Genomic DNA, 18,457 nt, shown 5'->3' on the forward strand with positions numbered 1-18,457 from the left:
AGAACATATAGAATTTTTAAAATATAACTCCATTGCATGCTAATGTAATTATATCATCCAAAATCAAGAGCTTTGGGAAAAATAACAAAAGAAGTATCTGTTCAAAGAAGTTTTTGTTTTCACCTACATTCCAATAACCTTGTAGAAAGGTAGAGAGATTGAAGTCCCACAAAGGAGTTTGTAGGGCATTTTACATTTTTTTTCTCTGCTGTACTACCACAGTTTTAAGGTGACTCAGCTGTCACAAAATCAGGATTGCACTCCAACATTGAGTCAGGTGACAAAAAGGACAATTCTAAAGCTGTGTCAATCGAAACAAAGGCTTCTATCATTTTGCTACCAGAATTATTAATAACAATTTTGTCAGTGTAAATAAGGTATTTTGCCAGTGTTGTCTCCAAATACCCTTATTGTTTCAATAACGGTAGAGTAGAAGTGAACACAGTGGCTAATTTTTTTTCAGTCTGTTTTCTGACTGAAAGTATGTATCAACTGTTGACAAAGGTGAAAAATCAAATATAAAAACCTACAATTGTATCAAAAGTATTTTTGCAAAGCTTTTTTAAAATTTTATTTATTTATTCTTGCTTAAGGGTGGGAAGTGAAATAAGTAGTACACTTTCATGACTTGCCTCTACAACTACCTGAAAGCAGGTTTTAGGGAGGTGGGTGCTGGCCTCCTCTCCCAAGGGAATAACGACAGGACCAGAGGAAATGGCCTGAAGCTGTGGCAGAGGTTTAAATTGGTTATGAGGAAGAATTTCTATACTGAAAGAGGGGTCAAGCACTGGAACAGCTTGCCCAGGTGGAGTCACCATCCTTGGGTGTATTCAAGAAACGTGTAGATGTGCAACTTCAGGGCATGTTCTAGTGGCTGAGATTGTACGTTGGGTGTTTGTTGGGGTTTTTTTGGGTGCGTGGGTTTTGTTTTGGTTTGGTTTTTTGGTTCGACCCAGTGATCTCAGAGGCCCTTTCCAATCATGATGATTCTGTGATTCTGTGATTCTGTGACTGCTCTGTGCACTTGAAGATGAATCCTCTTCCTACACAACTGCACACATCTCACTCCAGAATTTCTAAGAATCCACTTTGAAGAGCGTATTTGTTATATTTTAGTAAAATTTCTTCAGAAAGATGGACATAACAGCAGATATTAATTATTTCTAAATAACTAGCAAATAATACAAGTGAGCACTAAGTCATCTCAGAATTTCTATTCAATTACGAAACAGTGTAAAAATGCTGTAATAAGAATTACTGAATCTGATAGTATTTGAGGGCAGAACCCTTTCCTTCCCGGCATTTTGGAATCCTGAGCATTTTAAACTGTAGGAGCAGCAGCATTACTTTCTCATCCCATTTCCTCTTGATTTTTTTTTTTAATTCTTTGATATTTCTTCATTTTATTAGTAGACTATCATTATTTGTAGAATTTGGTAACAGTGCTTTTTTTCCCTAGCCATTGCTGTCAATGGTGTTTTTCTTAGTTGTTTCAAAAAATCCAACTTTTGTTGCATTTTCACCAGCAGCACCTCATACCAGAATTTCATCAGCTCCCAAGAGTGAGCTATAAGCTGCAGTTCAGTCAATTCAACCTAGGATGTGGTTGTCTCCAAGTCTCTTTCTGTTTGTAAATAAAAAGACCAGGACACAATCTCTGTCTCGGAAAGGCAAATGGCCTGTTGCACACTGAGCTGTGCCTGGCACAGAGAGCACAGTTAATACACAGACCAGTGCTGGTTCTTTTCCTGATCCTGTCTCCATAAGAAGAATGGAAGTTTCAAGTCTAAACCTGCCCTGGCATCACTTCCAGCTAGTGGAAGAGCACTGTACAACCCCCTCTTGATGCATGTCTTATTAGTAATACTGAGACTTAAATGAGTTCATTGCCTGTTTCCTGTTACAGTCAGTGCTACATTTAATTTATCTTACTTGGTTAGCTTTACTCTTCTGAGTAAGATCTCATAAAGTATATATATATTTTTTTTTTTAAATCAGATGTATATCTTATTGTTCTCATTTCCAGGAAAGACTTGCTGAAGAAATTGAGAAACTGAGATCTGAACTGGATCAAATGAAACTGAGGACTGGTTCTTTAATTGAACCCACATTGTTGAGGTAATATTTAATAACAAAAGTTTATTCAATTTGAGTTGAAATGGAACATAAATATGTGTCAAGCCTTTACAACAGGGATGTGTTCAGACCACCCATAAAAATCGTCATGTATTTCTTTAAGAATGTAAAATCTGTGCAATCATTATTACAGTTATTATTACAGTCATTATTATTACAGTTGCTTTTTACTTTTTCATAGATAAATGGGGCCTTATAGCAATGAGTATACATTGAAATATTACTGAGATTAAGGAAAATTTTTAATTATGGAATGTTTTCAAAAGTATATCCAAATTCCTGTTTTTTCTCAGGAGACCTTAAAAACAAAGTTGAAACCATCTTCTTGAGTGCTGAAACTGATCAACATATTGTATCAATTGTATCTAATAATTATTTTTTATTAGCAAGAAATAATTCAGCTTTGCTTAGTGTATAGAATAAGACCACAGATCTTCATCTAAAGATGAAGGCAATATTCACAGAGATCTGACAATATTGTAACAGGACATTAAATATTGTGCCTCTTTTTTGCCAGAAAAGCAATATAGAAACAATAGTGAGACACATATCATAAAAATAGCTACTAACAGCTGAAATTAATTTATAATTCTATAAAGACCTTCTTGGCGAAGATTATCCCTCAAAGTAAAAATGTTACTTTATTGATAATTGTGTGCCATGTCCTATTTCCATAGCAAGCAACTTGATAACTTTAAAAACTTGCCAGCCAAAACTCATTGAGCAAGACTAAATTCAGAGCACTATAATCCTCTAAAGTTATTATATTCTGAGAGTTTTTTTGTTTGCATCAGGTGTGGTCTGTCCATTGTTTCCTCAGACGTCTTTCTCAGTACCTGCAGATGGTTTCTCCCTTGACCTTTTATTATCTCATGGAACAATATTTTTCTATACATTGGGAAGTGTAAATCACTGATATTCAGAATGTGATGCTTGTATTTGTTCCAAGTTTGGTTCCCTTGGGAGTGTGACTACAGGTGCATAAATACTGGTTTTTGACAGTGCTTGCAAGGACACAGACTATTGTACTGCTGCAGGAACCAGCAGAGATGTTTTTGGAGCAGCCATCCTCGGTGAACAGCAGCCTTTCTTGCAGAGTAGATTGAGTATCATCAGCTCATGCTCTGTAAATAGGAGCCTGATTAGCCCCTGTCAAGGAGCTATTAGAACTTGATAAGCTGTCTAAATGTCTTGGGAATGTAGCAGTTCCCCTGAAACAGTATATTTTCCCTTCCATGACCTCAACTCATGAAGCTGCCAGCCCTCTCAGGAACCGGGAGCTATCAGCATTAAATAATTACTGTTCTCAGCCCATATTCAGTTCTGTATTTGCAGGAGTTTGTTCTTTCAATAGAATAAGGAAGCTGGTCAGCGGATAGGTATTAGCTGCCAGAGACTAGAACCTGGCCTGTTTCTTTTTTTCCTGCTAACTTGCTGCACAAGTACCAAGTATTATCAGTTATTAAAACAAAGTTCTATTACAACATATACAGTACAAACGGGGAGGGGGGGGGGAAACAAAAAGTAACTGGTTTCTGATATAACAGATGAAAGTTATAGAGACAAAATAAACATGAAAACCCAAAAGATTATTGTCTGATGTTGTTGATGGAGGGCTTAGGACATTTATAGCCCAACTGTTGTCAAGTTTTCTTATTGGTATAATGAAAAAAGTGGGGTTTAGATATTTTTTTTAAAGGTAAAATAATTTTTTTTCTAATATTATGCAAGTGCCTGTGGGCCATGATGGAAAGCATAAGAGAAGACAAACTAATGGCATTTCAGAAAAGGACATTTATGACAACAATATGAGTTCTGATGTATTCCCTAACGCAAACTTAAATTCTAAAACATCATTCAGTATCTGGAATATTTTTATGTATCTGATTTGATTAGACATACCCATGTTTCGGGAATTCTGGTACCTCCTGGTTTTGTTTCCCTAGAGTATTTGTTTTTCCTAAAACAAACTTTGTAAGTGCTTGAAATCCTTCCATTATTATTTTAGATTTGTCACAGTACTTATAATTCCAGACAGTACTTACATTTCTTTGTTCCTGTCTGTCAGAGTAGTTTGTAGTAGAGGCTTTCATGTTTTTCTCTGGTCTTTTTGCATTTCTCATTTATCATAAGCAGGCACCACAGTTGTAATACTTTACCTTTCACTTTTACTTTATTGAAGTGATGTTTGAAAATTGCGACCAATGCTTCAGTCTTCCAAGAATGAGTATGTTTTAATTCAAATTAGGTTCTTCTCAAGGAAAAGTTAGTCTCTATTTTTAGAAACAGACACAGAACTAGAGCTTAGGAAAACAGTCCTTCCTACAGCCTGCAGTTTTCAGCATAGATATATGTAGCATTCTGAAGTCTTTCCTTCATTTTGGAAAGCAGACATTCTCTTACTTAGCTTTTTTATTTCTAGGATTAAAGCCATCATTTTCTTGAACAGTATTCTTTTCAAAGTAAGAGAAGTATTTAAGAGCAAAACTTATTCCTATTCTGTCTGCATAACTAATTATTAACATTGCTGTGAACCCTATAAGCTATCTGAAGGTGACTGTAAACATTATTCCCAAGTTGTTTTTAACAAAAGAAAAAGTAAGTACAACATTACTTGCTCATTTTATGCTCTTACAGATAATGAATTGTCAAATGTTTTTTAGGAGTCGCTATAAAAAAATATATATATTTATTCATTTTGTTATTATACTTGTTGTTACATTTAATTTTTCTACTATAATCACACTATCCATATATTTTTATGTGAAGATCACTTATATTAGAAATTGTTCAGGTCTCCATTGCTTTGGTTAAATGCTCAAATGGTGCACCGAGCCTTTGCACTTCTGACTTGGCTCCATGCCCATGGGCAGAATGCTTCCACCATTCAGGGAACTTTCACTGCTTGTATTTAAGCAAGGGCAGAAAGGCCATGGACCATTTTCTGCAGCCAAGAAAAGATATGCTGAAGTCAGCATGTATACATCTCACCACAGAGTCCCAAGACTTACAGGACTACAGGAAAAATTGGAGGGTAAAACTTTCAAAAACGTCGTCAAATAAACATGAATAATTTATAAGCAATTTTAAAATTGCAGGGCAATTCAGTAATATTTTCATATTGTGGAGCACAGTACAGTAGGAAAGTAGTATGGGTATTCTCACTCATGAATATACATTATGGTTACAGTAACCCCAGGCATATTTATTCAGGAAAGTAGTGGAAGGAAAATATACAGGATAGTACTCTCAACAGCCAGTTCTGTTAAATATCTTGTCCTGAAATCTGCTTGTTTTTTCATATAATAGTTTTAGACAATGAGTTTTACTATGCAAGTCCTTCATTTTGAAATATTAAAGGTTTTATTATTTTATTTTCTTCCTCAATTTTCTTGTAATATGGTTTCAGGTAAACTTCTAAATTCTATTTTGTGCCATGTTTTTGTCTTCTATTCTAATACATATCTTTTTTTTTTTTTTTTTAATGTATCTGTGTTCCTAGAGTGAAGATCATTGGATTGTGCTTTTATTATTACTATTACTCTCACAGTCTACTTCTGTGTTTCTTTTTATAGGCCTCACCTTGACACATCAGCAGAGCTGAGGTACTCTGTGGGCTCACTGGTTGATAGCCAGTCTGACTATCGATCAACTAAAGTGATAAGGCGACCTAGAAGAGGCCGGATGGGCGTACGCAGAGATGAGCCAAAGGTTAATCCCAAATTTATTCACACATATTCCCTCATACAAGATTGTATTTCAGGCTCATAAGCTTACAGTTTGTGTATTTCCAGAAAAAGCCCAACAACAACAACAAGCCAACAACACACCAGAAAAAACAAACAAACAAACAAAAACAAATAGGAGAATTTTTGCTATACATGCTCAGACAAGAGTATTTGCTGTTGTACTGAAATAAAAGCAGAAATGGTTGAAGTTCAGACTTCAGAGTTCAAGCATACTTGACTGTCTGTCTTTTCTGGGTGTAAATTTTCCTGACAGTTAATCTTACACAGCATTAGAAATTACATAAAAATACAATAACATCTGTGGTAACATTACAAGTGTTAATCATTGAATATGAATTCTTGAATGCTAGTTGCTTTCCTTTCCCATTTTATAGAAGTTCAACATTGCAGTTGTTTTTCATGGAATAAACCATGTTCATCCTAATTCCTGCTCAGGTAAAATCTCTTGGAGATCACGAGTGGAATAGGACCCAGCAGATTGGCATTTTGAGCAGCCATCCATTTGAAAGTGACACTGAAATGTCCGACATTGACGACGATGATAGAGAAACACTTTTCAGCTCCATGGACCTCCTGTCACCAAGTGGTCACTCCGATGCCCAGACTCTGGCCATGATGCTGCAGGAGCAGCTCGATGCAATCAATAAAGAAATCAGGTATGTGGCCTGATTTGTAACAATTTGGAAACCATTTGTATGCTTAAGGGATTGATAATGTGTCTGCTTTTCATATGGGAGTATTGATTGTGTGAAGTTATGAAAGGCATCTTCAGATGACAGTTATCCACAGTCCTCTTTTGAAGGTCTTTTTCACTGTCCTGCATGACTCCTCTTACTCACTGATGAACCCTATCAGAAATGTTTTCTTTCAGTGCTCTTCATGGTTCTTCTAATATTTACTCCTATGATACATGTCATATAAGCCATGTTTTCTAAGGTGTGGTTTTGATTTTCAATGGAAGCATAGAAGGTGATTTTTCATGCTCCAGGTTGGGTTATAGTGCTTGGAAAACAGGTAATGAATACATCTTAATAATTTCTGTGCAAATTTAATGGGGTGACAGATAATCCAATTATTTAGTTTAATTAAGTGAGTTTTATAAACAAAATCATAGTTTAGGCTTAAAACATTCTTATGTGTTTTTCAGGAAGAGTAACTTAAAAACTTAGTGTATGAAAAACATCCTCTCATTAGTGAAGGTTACTCTAAAAGGATATGAAGGTGACTTTCTGGTAATGCTATGGACAGAAATATAATGAAAATCAGATTATCTTTTGCCATAAGCACGCTAATTTCAAAGGCACAACTTTACTGGAATATCTTGATTTTTAATAACTTTTCTGTTCATAGCCGAGACTTTTTTTGTTATAGATCTACAGCTTTGTATTTGCATTACTCCCAGAATTCCTTCTGTTTTCCAAAATCTCATATTACATCTGTCAAGGTAGAGAGTCAAAGAGAAGTTTTGTTGCTAGGAGGGTAAATCTCCTTAAACAGTGTATGTAAACGAGAACCTTGTCTGTATTTTCTATTATTACAAAGAAGTCAGCAGTTTTATCTCAAAAAAGAAGCAGGGGTATGCATTGTACATAGGCATTTTTGCTGTAGGTCCACTGAGTGTTGTTTATTATCCATACTGCTAAGACTTTTGTTGAAGTATAGGCTTTCATTACCATCACCATCATTATTAAAGAATGAGGTAACTAGTTTTGTATTCTTTAGTATATGTCAGTAAAAATGGTTCTACAAGGATAGAGTGGTTCACAGTTTCAGCCTTGCCAAACTGCCTATTCTCTCATTTAACTTCAAACTCTCATTCTTCTTCCTACTCTTCACAAAAAAACTCCAACAAAACCACAAAACAAAACAAACAAACAAGCAAAACAAAGCAACTTGGTCTTATGGGCAAAGGACGCACAAAGAAATTATTTGTATTTTAAAAACATTTTATGATACTAGTTAAAATCACAAAAACAAAAAATAAAGAATCCCAATGGAAGCATCCTATTGAGGCTGTCTATGTTTAAGAATCCTATATTTGTTGTAAAAAGGAGAGCTATTTTAATTAAATTCACTTAAAACCTCAATGCTCTAGAAACAATTGACATTTTTTCATCAATTTGTAGGGATGAAACAGATTGTTTTGTATGTTCTCTTGTTATATTGATACGGATTATCTTTGCAATTCCCTTCTTTGAGGCCCAATTTCATTTGACTTTAAATTTGTGTGCATGCTTTAGCAACAGAAAATTAGATTAAGCCAGTTTAAGATCGGAATTAGTCTCCTGGGGTAAATCAGATTGTTAACTTCCCCCCCCCCCCGGTACTGTCTCCTTTGCAAAGGAACCAATCTTCCTGAAATGTCAAGTCTGGTTGTCAGGCAGATCCTTCAAACAGTTCTTGAGGACAGAGGAATTCAGAAAAATAAGTCTATTAGTCTGGTGATTCTGGTGATTCAAAATAATGTTTTCAGTATTATTTTGGAGTTGATCTATGCTATTCATGTTTGCCTTCATTTCATTTTGAATTTGAAAAGAAATATTTTTTATTTTTGCTTTTTGCATATGCAGAGGCAAATACAAACACATTCTTTTATTTAATAAGGTTAATCCAAGAAGAGAAAGAGTCAACAGAACTACGTGCTGAAGAAATAGAGAACAGAGTGGCCAGTGTGAGTCTAGAAGGCTTAAATTTGGCCAGAGTCCACCAAGGTACATCCATTACTGGCTCAGTGACAGCATCATCACTTGCAAGCTCATCTCCTCCCAGCGGACACTCAACTCCTAAACTCACCCCTCGCAGTCCAGCCAGGGAGATGGACAGAATGGGGGTTATGACACTGGTAAGAAACTTTGTGATGCCAATTTTAGGTGTGATATTTCTAATAATAAATATCTGATATTTTCACTATATGAATGGCTCATCTTTCTAATTCTCCATTCACCCCTTCATGATACATACAGTTTACAAAATCCCTGAAATATGGCTGTTTGGTTTTCGTGGGGTTTTTTTAATTGTGTTTTTGAGCATTGCATGATTCCCCAGGGATTTCTTGATCTGAGGATCAAGGGCTTTCAGTACACAGGCAGCAGAATTAATTAGAAACAGAACTGATCATAGGAATTACTGTAATCAATTTATGTATGAAACATGTTTACTAATTAACAGCTATGAAGGGATAGAGTTATTACATAGGAGTCTGTGGGACCCTTGGTGAGTTTAAGCTTCCAGGAAATGTCTAGACAGCATTAAAACCTTCTTTTCCTTCATGTATATAATTATTTGGATATACTTCTATAATTGGTATACCCTGTTATCCTTGCAGGATTTTGTATATTTTTCATTACAAGATTTCAAGCACTTGAAACATGTGCTTTGCTTGCCATTAATACATTTAATTGATAGATTTTACACAACACAAATAAATAGATAGCAAGACTTCAAATTATCACGCAAAGCATTTCTAACATTCCTGTACCTTTGAAGACACAGCCTGAAATGGCTGGTTTTACTTGAAAAGAGATTTTCAAAATATTTAATGTTGGTCCTAGTAAAAAATAAAGAGGGCAGCACTAAAGTCAAGTGTCAACGTATTCAAGATGTACAACTCTGATAATGATAAGAGTGCATATGCAGGAGGCAGTTGTTCAGTGTGGGCTACAAACCAGATTGGAGCTTGGGATAATTAATCCCTTTAAGTACTAGGAGAGAATCAAAGCAGCCTGCTCTGCTGATTTCTATGTATCGGGAGGAGAATAGGATATGTGTAACACCATTTTTTATTTGCTGTTTCTCTGATAATCTAAATGTCATCAATGTCCCCTTGTGGTCCATTCCTGGGAGGCAGCAGCACGGATTCCCTGTGGATCCTCTTAGCAGAGGGGAAATGAGCTTTGATCTCATCAAAAAGCAGAAATTAACTCTCCTAGCTGAGAAGGTTGCTAAGAACAGCTGGGAGTGGAGCCTGGCTGTTCATTCTGCTCAGCTGGAAGTAGGGACTTTTCTCTACCATCAGTTAGTTGAGTACTCACTTTTCCTGGGTACTGACAACTACTCATATCCACCTCTACCCGTCCCAGTTTAGGATGGTGTTTTCCTGGGAACCAAAGACACTGATTTCTTACTGCAAGAGGAGTTCAGGCCTGGAAGATGAGGCAAACTGCAGCCCTGATCCTTTGCTGCTGAACAGTTCCCACTGCTGAACAGTAGCAATGAAAATGATGCTGTCACAGACAGCTGTGGAGGAGGCACATGTGCATCCCACCTCATCAAAGCAGCACCTTCCCGAATATGTAGTTTGGCTCCCTTACCAGCCATTTAAAGAAAGGAATCTGGTTACAGATAAATGGCAATGGTTAAACTGGCCCTCCAGCAGTCACCTGCACTGCCTGGTGGCTTTGATTTGGATGCAGTAGCTTTGGGTCATTAGGTTTGTCAGATTCAAATACAAAATGACAGCATAGCTTTTGCACTTTGGGTTGCTATGGCCTCACTGGCATCCAGGAAATGCTCAGATGGATGTGTCATATGAGTTGCAGTTGAACTCCTGACCTACCATAAGCCATAGAAGTAGCACCACACTGCGTGCTCAGCAGCACAGCCCCCAGCTTTGCTCGCCCTCACTAGCAAATACATCAGCCATTTTCTGGACAATTCTGCCCTGCACTGTTTCAGCAGGAGTTGAATATTGCATATTTCCTTCTCCTCAGTGGCTGGGGACAGACACAACAGGCTATCAGTTGGAAAGAGCTCTGTAGAGGTTTAGTCTCTAGAGCCCAAATTGCCAAATGATGCTGTAGGGACTGGCTGGAGTAGCAGTATTGCTTGAGTGTCCATGGCTCAGACCATGGAGGAGATAAATTCTGCAGTTTCTTCAGCTTTGCTTGAATGAATGAGACATCTACCAAAAATAAAAACTAAAAGGGGATTGATCAAGGCACATTCTAGCAGCCTGCTTCTTCCATATAATACTGCAGTGCAGAAGATGGGTGAATTTGTATCCATTTACTGAACATGCTTGTCACATTAACATGGGATAACCGGATACCTCTTTTACAGCCGTGCTATTTGTTGATGGAATTTTGTGCTGATGCTTAGTGAGACACCAGTACATTTCTAATACTAGATAAAACTAAAAAGCTCTAAACATGTCTGTGTTAGAAGTAGTGGAAGGATTTATATGAAAACTCCAGAAATAAAAAGTGCTACTATAAGCTTGTAATGCCCCATTCCTTGGTAAGCTTATGAAATGGAAGGAGGTTGTAACTTTGGTAAAAACAACTGCTTCCCCAGAATGGCCTATTTGTCTGGGGTTATCTTACATTATGTCACCAAATGTACAATTAGTATATAATATTAATAGTATTAAATTAAATTAAGTATCTGCTTCCCACTTTTGAATGTGAGAAGAATAAATATGTGGCATTTTGCTATGCTCAAATAAGAGATATTAAATAATCTTTTTTTGTTGTTGTTGCTGCTTTTGTTACCAACCAAAGCCAAGTGACCTAAGGAAACATCGGAGAAAGGTATGAGTCTGTTTTTGGGGTTTTTTTAAGTTTGTGAGAGCACTTCTATCATATTCCTTTCCTATTTTGATAACTGGCTTCCTTGCCAGCTACTGCATCCCCTCCACTCATTTTAGTTCAATTCCTGGACACAATTTATTTTAATTCTTCTTGCAGGGGCCACAGCTAAGGTACCAGTGGTGTCTTGGAGTAGTAGACCCTCCAGCACAAATTTAAAGGAATATCTGAGTTAAAAACCAAGTGTGGCCACAACATAATTACCTTTCAATGTATTTTGACCATTCTTACTGCTGGAGGAACCAGAGTCAGATTGCTTGAAATCTGCTGGAGCAAAATAAAGTTAGCTACAGAATTGGCAATGAATATGGATGGCATTTATGCTTACGGGAGAGGAGACAGTATTTAAGATAAATCATTACATGCTGTGACAAAATTCCTTTTTGTTCATGCCTAAATTTTCAAGCACTCTGACCATTCTCTTAACAAGCTATGAAGGAGTGGTCCTGTTTGTGTCTGTATTTACCTACTCCCTTACCTCCCTGAGAAACTTTGTTGACATTAATAATCCTGTTTAATGCAATATGCCCACTCATTTATTAGGTTATTTTCATGTTTAGACCTTTACTGTATCAACATGTTTGGCATAAGAGGAGTGGATTTGCTCTCCGAGTGTAATTTCTTTTCAAATACGTACATGCCATATTTAGACAATTGCTTTTTCCCAATGATTTCTTTCAAAAATAAGAATCTGTACAATTTGCTCAAGAAATTGCACTTGAATCCATACATGCTTCAGTTCACTTGGAAAATTTGTGCAGCATATGTTGAAACTTTCTTGAAAAGCATGTCTGCTCTCAATGGAGTCTCTCTCCCCCAGATTGCAGTTGTTGAAGAAGATGGGCGTGAAGATAAAGCCACAATCAAGTGTGAAACTTCTCCTCCTCCAACACCCAGAGCTATCAGAATGACTCATACACTTCCTTCCTCATACCACAATGATGCCAGAAGGTAAGATATTTGTAACATGAATGGATACTTCCAAATTTTACCATATATTATTATTTTCAAATCATGTGTTGTTTATTCCAAAATAACCCATTTTCTTCCTTTTTCTTCTTGGCAATTGTTTCCCCTGCCATGAGAGAGAAAAACTTATCCTTTGTCTCTTGCATTTGTCAGTGCTAAAATACATGCTGATTATTTCTGGTTTGAGGTACAATTTTGATCAGCACTAGAAGCACAGATACTGCAAATCCTAGAAAGACAAACCCTCTTTTTTTCATTAGTTGTTCTTGTCAAAGTAAATATATTTATTGATATTCAGCCTTTTTTAAAATAAAATCCAGTCAGCCTGATGGAGAAAATGTATTCTTATATTGTTCTATGTGTTGCTAAATAATTTTAAAAAGATTCTATGATTGCTTCACTTGTTGGGTGATCATTATTAAAGTATAGCAGATTAATTTGTTTGCAGAGCTGCTAAGAAGATAGTAAAATATTACCTGCAAATTTTTACGTGTTATCTATTCCATTTCTTTATTATCATTTTGTAGTAGTTTGCCTGCTTCCTTGGAGCCAGAAAGCATTGGTCTTGGCAGTGTCAGCAGCAGCCAGGACTCCCTGCACAAAGCTCCCAAGAAGAAAGGAATCAAGTCTTCAATAGGACGCTTGTTCGGTAAAAAAGAGAAGGCTCGACTTGGACAGCTCAGTAAGGAATTAGTGGTAACAAGCCAAGGTCACCATTTCACAGTCATTTTCCATTTTTAATTTTGCTTCCTTTCAGTTTCCAGTTTGCTTATTTTTCTCTTTTGTCTGGCAGAGCCTTCACATTAAACTTCACAGCTATCAGCAGTTACCTCTGTCAGGAATTTGCTGTGACTGTGACACAAATGAAAGGAGAATTCTGGCACAAATTGCTGTAGTCATCCTCTTCACCCCACTTACCACTTCAGTACCCACTTGAATTAGGGTGCTTGCCCAGATTGGTAATTAAATCCTTAGCTGTGGTCTGTATGGCTAGGCTCTCTAAGTTAGATGAAGATTAGTATAAATTCACACACAAACACAAGCAACAAATTGGTATAGGTGAGTCAGTAAAATAGAAATACCAGCTCTTTCCTAATCATGAAGATGTCACATAGTGCAAATCTATGAGGCACTAAATTTTTACTGTTATGGTGACCACATAACACTTGCAAAAGTATTTTAAGAGTTTGCAATAACTGTAAATGCTTAAGCAATATCTAAGTCTGAAATTAAAAAATGAAATTCATAATAAAACATGTCCTCACAACTAGCAAATCTATCTCTAAAACAATACAGAATAAAGTAAGGTAATATTAAGGCCAAAGTATCAGAGTAAAATCAAGTGAGTGGGCATTCTCCATTTATACTCCAACCTTTCTCCTCTCTGCCAGTGAGAACCTTGTGTTCTTGAAGAAAAAAAAAAAAAAACAAAAAAAACCACAAACCACACAAAAAACCCCCTAGCTTCTAATTGCAATTCAAATTACCTTTTTTCCTCACTATGGGAATAATGAAACTGATTTATTCAATCTTTTTCGTAGTTTAATGTATTTCAGAATCCATTAAATGAGTCTCTCATATACACCTGCATGTCACCATCTGCACTGATGAATAATTTTATAACTTTAGACTGGGTTCTTAATTCACATTTACATTCCATAAAACCAATTTTATTGATACTGATGGATTATGCATAATAATCTATTATTTCATAGTAACTCAGGAATATAGAGGACAAAGATATAATATGTATGATAGTCTTTCCTGTGGTTTCATTGCAATGTGGACCAAACCAAAAACAACAGCTTCAAAGATTGTCTCAGGAGCAATGTAATCTGGCAATAGATTAATTTCTAAGAATACACAACATGATTAGTAAGACATATGCATAACTGGATAAAGCTTATTTGTAATTCCCAGCACTAGCTCATGAAATTGCAAAAAAGAGGAGTAAAGATTTGCAATTAAATGACATTTTTGTGGCTTCCATCCTTTAGCTCAATAGCAAATATTTTAGTAAAATGCACATTTTAATGAAATAAACTAGGTTTACAACCATATATAAAATTAATAGTAGCACTGTTAACTGACAAAATATAGGAACAAAATATTTTTTAGAAATTGAGTTCACATTGAGCAGCTGAATTATAGGGTATTTTTTCTAATCTTATTTTTTAAGATACCGAAAGAAAAAAAAAAAAAAATCCATAGCAGTTTCCATTGCTTGAAACACAAAGAAAAATTTTAAAGTAACAGTTGTGGTGATAGTTCTTGAATCAATTTCATGAAAGGTATGCTATCTGTATAGCTATATAACTAATAGTTCTATTTATATTAAGATACTGTATCATATAAATCTAGATAGTAAGACCTATCATTATTGCACTGCAGTATGTTTGCATAGTTTTCATAACCTAAATTTAATAACCTAATGAAAAATCAAGAAAATAATCTCATTTAATTCCCTGGTTGCTTTAATCATTCTAGTCTAATATAGATACATACTTCTTATATTTTTGAAAATACCTTTTATTCAATAACCCATCAAATACTGAAGAGGTAATAAACAATTTCAAGCCTCAGAAACATTAATTGGTTTTCTTATATGCATATTTGCACATGTTCACATATATGCTTTAAGTACTACTTTGAAAGTTCATGCCAATGCAGAGGATATTAGGGATCCCAGTGTTACTATATATTGTACATACACATAATACTTCTCTAACCATTTTTATAATATATCTAAAATCATATGTCGTATATCCTTGTACTTACGAAGCAATAATGGATCGTCCAAAGTCTTATCACTAACTTCAACTGATCCAGGCTATCAACCAAAAGATTTCATCACTCTGCATTCCATGCAAAACTCTAAAATTTTTAGTTTTCACCTGCTATACTTGTCAGAGTTTCCTTATTTCAAAATTTGCCTCTTTTACCATCTCTGCTAAAGCATTTGTGTTGTTTTTCAAAAGCACATTCATGTCTCAGATCTTGCTTAGAATCAAGATTCAAGATTTCTAGATTCTTCAAGATTTCTTTCAATTATTGGAGAAGGGAAAAGGAACGTTTCAGGGAGCATGAGTGCCTTTGATTTAAATTTTTTTATTTTTTATTTTTATATGTACTTGATTTTAAATTTGTCCAGTCCTCTCTCACTGTGGAATATCACGCTAGACACTTAGGTATTCTTCCCATGTTACATTTCAAATATTCTAGTCCCTAAAGCAAACAGTTTGTTACAGGGATTTTTAGCCCTGCCCAAGCAAGCTGATTTGTATGGTGTAAGCAAAGGCCAGCTTGTCAGGAAACATTTATCATGGCTGTCTGCATGCCCAAGATACTGAGAGGTTCAATCACTCCATCCAATACAATGTAGTGTGGATTATTCAAAAGGCCAGACGCGTTTGTCTTACAGTGAAGTCTGTTAAAGCCAAGAATACTTTCCAATCCGTGATAGACTTTCATTGCACTGCACTCCTGCCATCTCTATCTAACATACTGTGAGCTTCTCTATCTAACATACTTCTCAAAAGGGTGTGATATATTGGTGCAAAAGTTTGCTAAACTGAAATCTTACTCCAGAGTCAGCAAGAAACATTTCAAGAGGTATTCTGTAAAACTTTGAAAGACAAACAAGGTAAAGCAAAGTATTAAGTTCATGCTTTCTGCACTTGTGATTGGAGGCATCATTCTCAACATGAGACTCAACATGAGTCCTATTCAATAAAGAAAAATTCTGCCTAGACAAGCAGGAGTATTAAACCTACACCTGGTTTGAAATGAAACCTTAAAACTAGGCTTTTCTAATTTAATATCGTACACATGATCCAGCAGTAGGTTTTGTTCTCACTTGATTGAGGTGCAAGTAACTTTGACTTGTAAAAGGCTATCATGCTATTTCACTATATAAGTTATCCATTATATTATGGTTAAAATCAATCAATCAGTATAGAAATATTTTAATTTATACTGTGCTTTCTAAATTAGGCCACTGTCCACTCTACAAGCGTTCACTATCCATTAGCTGAGAAATAAGAAGTTTCCTTTGCCAAATGGAGTCCAGCACATTTATCATATCGTTGCCTTCCCTCTTGTGCCAGCTACACACCTTTTGAAAAGCAGCACAGGAGGAAAGTAGCCTTCAAAGAAGTGCTGCAGCCTCTCTGCCTGCATATGTAAATGTGCACATGAGAGGACAGTGTGGAGCCAGAGCCAAGAGATTGCACTGACAGCTCTGTGGGCAGGTCCCTTCTTCCTTGAATCCAAGCAGCTATAAGAGTTAGAACATCTTTCTGCTCCTGCACCAGGAAAGTCACATAAGTGGGCATACTGTATGATCAGCATGGATCATACATTACCAGTCATGTCCATAGTTTATAATATGATTTTATTTTGGTCCTGGTGTCCTGGATTACTGCCAGATTCCCTTGTCACTTGAGGCAAGTTATTCAAGTTCCCGTTACTTTGACAGGAATTAGGTGCTTACAAGGCCACTACAGGGAGACCTAGGAGGCTTTCTGTCATCTCTGGCTTGGGAGTTTGCAGGGATAACAACATAAAAACTCTAAGACTCTCTGTAAGACTAAACTGAAGACGTTATTGTTGTGACATTAAGACGTGTTACATCAGTAATAATGAGACAGTCCTTAAGAAGGCACTTGAACGTGCACCTTTCCCAACTAAGATTAAGAAATGGTGAGGGTATTTGTTACTTAGGATCATGAGACTGAGCACTAGGAGGCAAAGAAGAACAGGCAGAGGACATAAGAATGCTCTTTGCATATTTTTCTACTAAACACAAGGAGGAGGAAACAATTTTTCCCTCTACTTCTAGTCTTTTCCCTGTAGCAAACACTTGCTAGAATGTACTTCTATAGGTGATAAGTGTTCTCAACATACACCAGCTGTCATGGATTAAGGAAACAAACATAGATGATGGTGGCAGTTGGGAGGGGGATTTAAGGGTTAAGGAGTGGAACAACTGGGAAAGAGCTATGGGAAAATATGGTGGTGTTTGTTTTGGTTTGGTTTCCAGGAGGTTACATGGAAACAGAAGCAGCAGTTCAGGAATCTCTGGGATTAGGCAAACTTGGAACCCAAGCAGAAAAGGACCGAAGACTAAAGAAAAAGTGAGTGCCTTTTTAATGTGACTTTCATTGGCTTAAACTTGATTCAAATATCAGTTCTTGCATTGGTTTTATGCAGCCATGTAGTGAGAAGCAAGACCATCTACTATAGCAGTTTACCACTTAGCATGGTTTTTCCTAGTGTAAAAGTTTTTAAAGCTGTGTACAAGATACAGAGGAAAATGTTTTAAGTCTGTCAATTGTAGAGTATTGTTTTATTTGTGAAATGAAATAGGTATATGAGAAAGAGACATATTCTATTTCATATTGTAATGAATTCTGTGCCTTTTGTCTTCCATGCAATTATTTAAAAATAGGCAGGCACTTAATGCCTCACTACATAGATTTTTCAGAAAGAAAAAAGAGGTTTTCTGCATTGTCTATTGAACACATTATAATTTCTATCTATAGAAGTCAAAGGCTCCCTATAAACCCTAGCAGCTTCACTTTCTTTTTGTCTGTCAGCAAATGGCAACTAGCTTTCTATTTGCATTAATTATTATATAATTTAATGCTGTCTTTGGTGCACCTCTGTGTAAAACTAGTACACTGACTCATAGCACCTGCCAGGAGCTAAACAAAACTATTAAAATAAAGCTACAAACACAAAAGAAACCTCCTGGCAGCACACAGCTCCAGTGTAATTAGAGGGTGTCAGAGAAAAGAGGTGGTATTTTAAAATGACTTTGCAAATTCATTCTGTAAGCAAACAAGTTTATTTTTCATCCATAACCCTTAATTTAAGTGTTATTATTTGGATCCTGAAAGCCTCATTTTTTTAAAATTTGCTGGGTCTTCAGATTTCCTTTAGTCTTTTAATGTTCCTTTGCAAAGTCTCAAGACAACTTGCAATTCTAATCCAGAGAATACAGGCATACTGTTTCAG

The 18,457-nt window shown here is 36.1% G+C and overlaps 1 protein-coding gene across 1 annotated transcript in view; it reads left to right on the top strand.

Annotated features, from left to right (window-relative positions):
* The window catches only part of PPFIA2 (PTPRF interacting protein alpha 2), a 305,971-nt gene that overhangs the window by 256,187 nt on the left and 31,327 nt on the right, over positions 1 to 18,457 (top strand). Inside the window, exons 15-22 of the mRNA XM_051609070.1 lie at positions 2,027 to 2,118; positions 5,712 to 5,847; positions 6,321 to 6,541; positions 8,490 to 8,727; positions 11,384 to 11,413; positions 12,291 to 12,421; positions 12,967 to 13,121; positions 17,481 to 17,574. Coding sequence (XP_051465030.1) covers positions 2,027 to 2,118; positions 5,712 to 5,847; positions 6,321 to 6,541; positions 8,490 to 8,727; positions 11,384 to 11,413; positions 12,291 to 12,421; positions 12,967 to 13,121; positions 17,481 to 17,574 — 1,097 coding nt within the window. The remainder of the gene's footprint in view (positions 1 to 2,026; positions 2,119 to 5,711; positions 5,848 to 6,320; positions 6,542 to 8,489; positions 8,728 to 11,383; positions 11,414 to 12,290; positions 12,422 to 12,966; positions 13,122 to 17,480; positions 17,575 to 18,457) is intronic.

Source organism: Apus apus, chromosome 1, assembly GCF_020740795.1.
Source record: "Apus apus isolate bApuApu2 chromosome 1, bApuApu2.pri.cur, whole genome shotgun sequence".
In the NCBI taxonomy this organism is placed as follows: Eukaryota; Metazoa; Chordata; class Aves; order Apodiformes; family Apodidae; genus Apus; species Apus apus.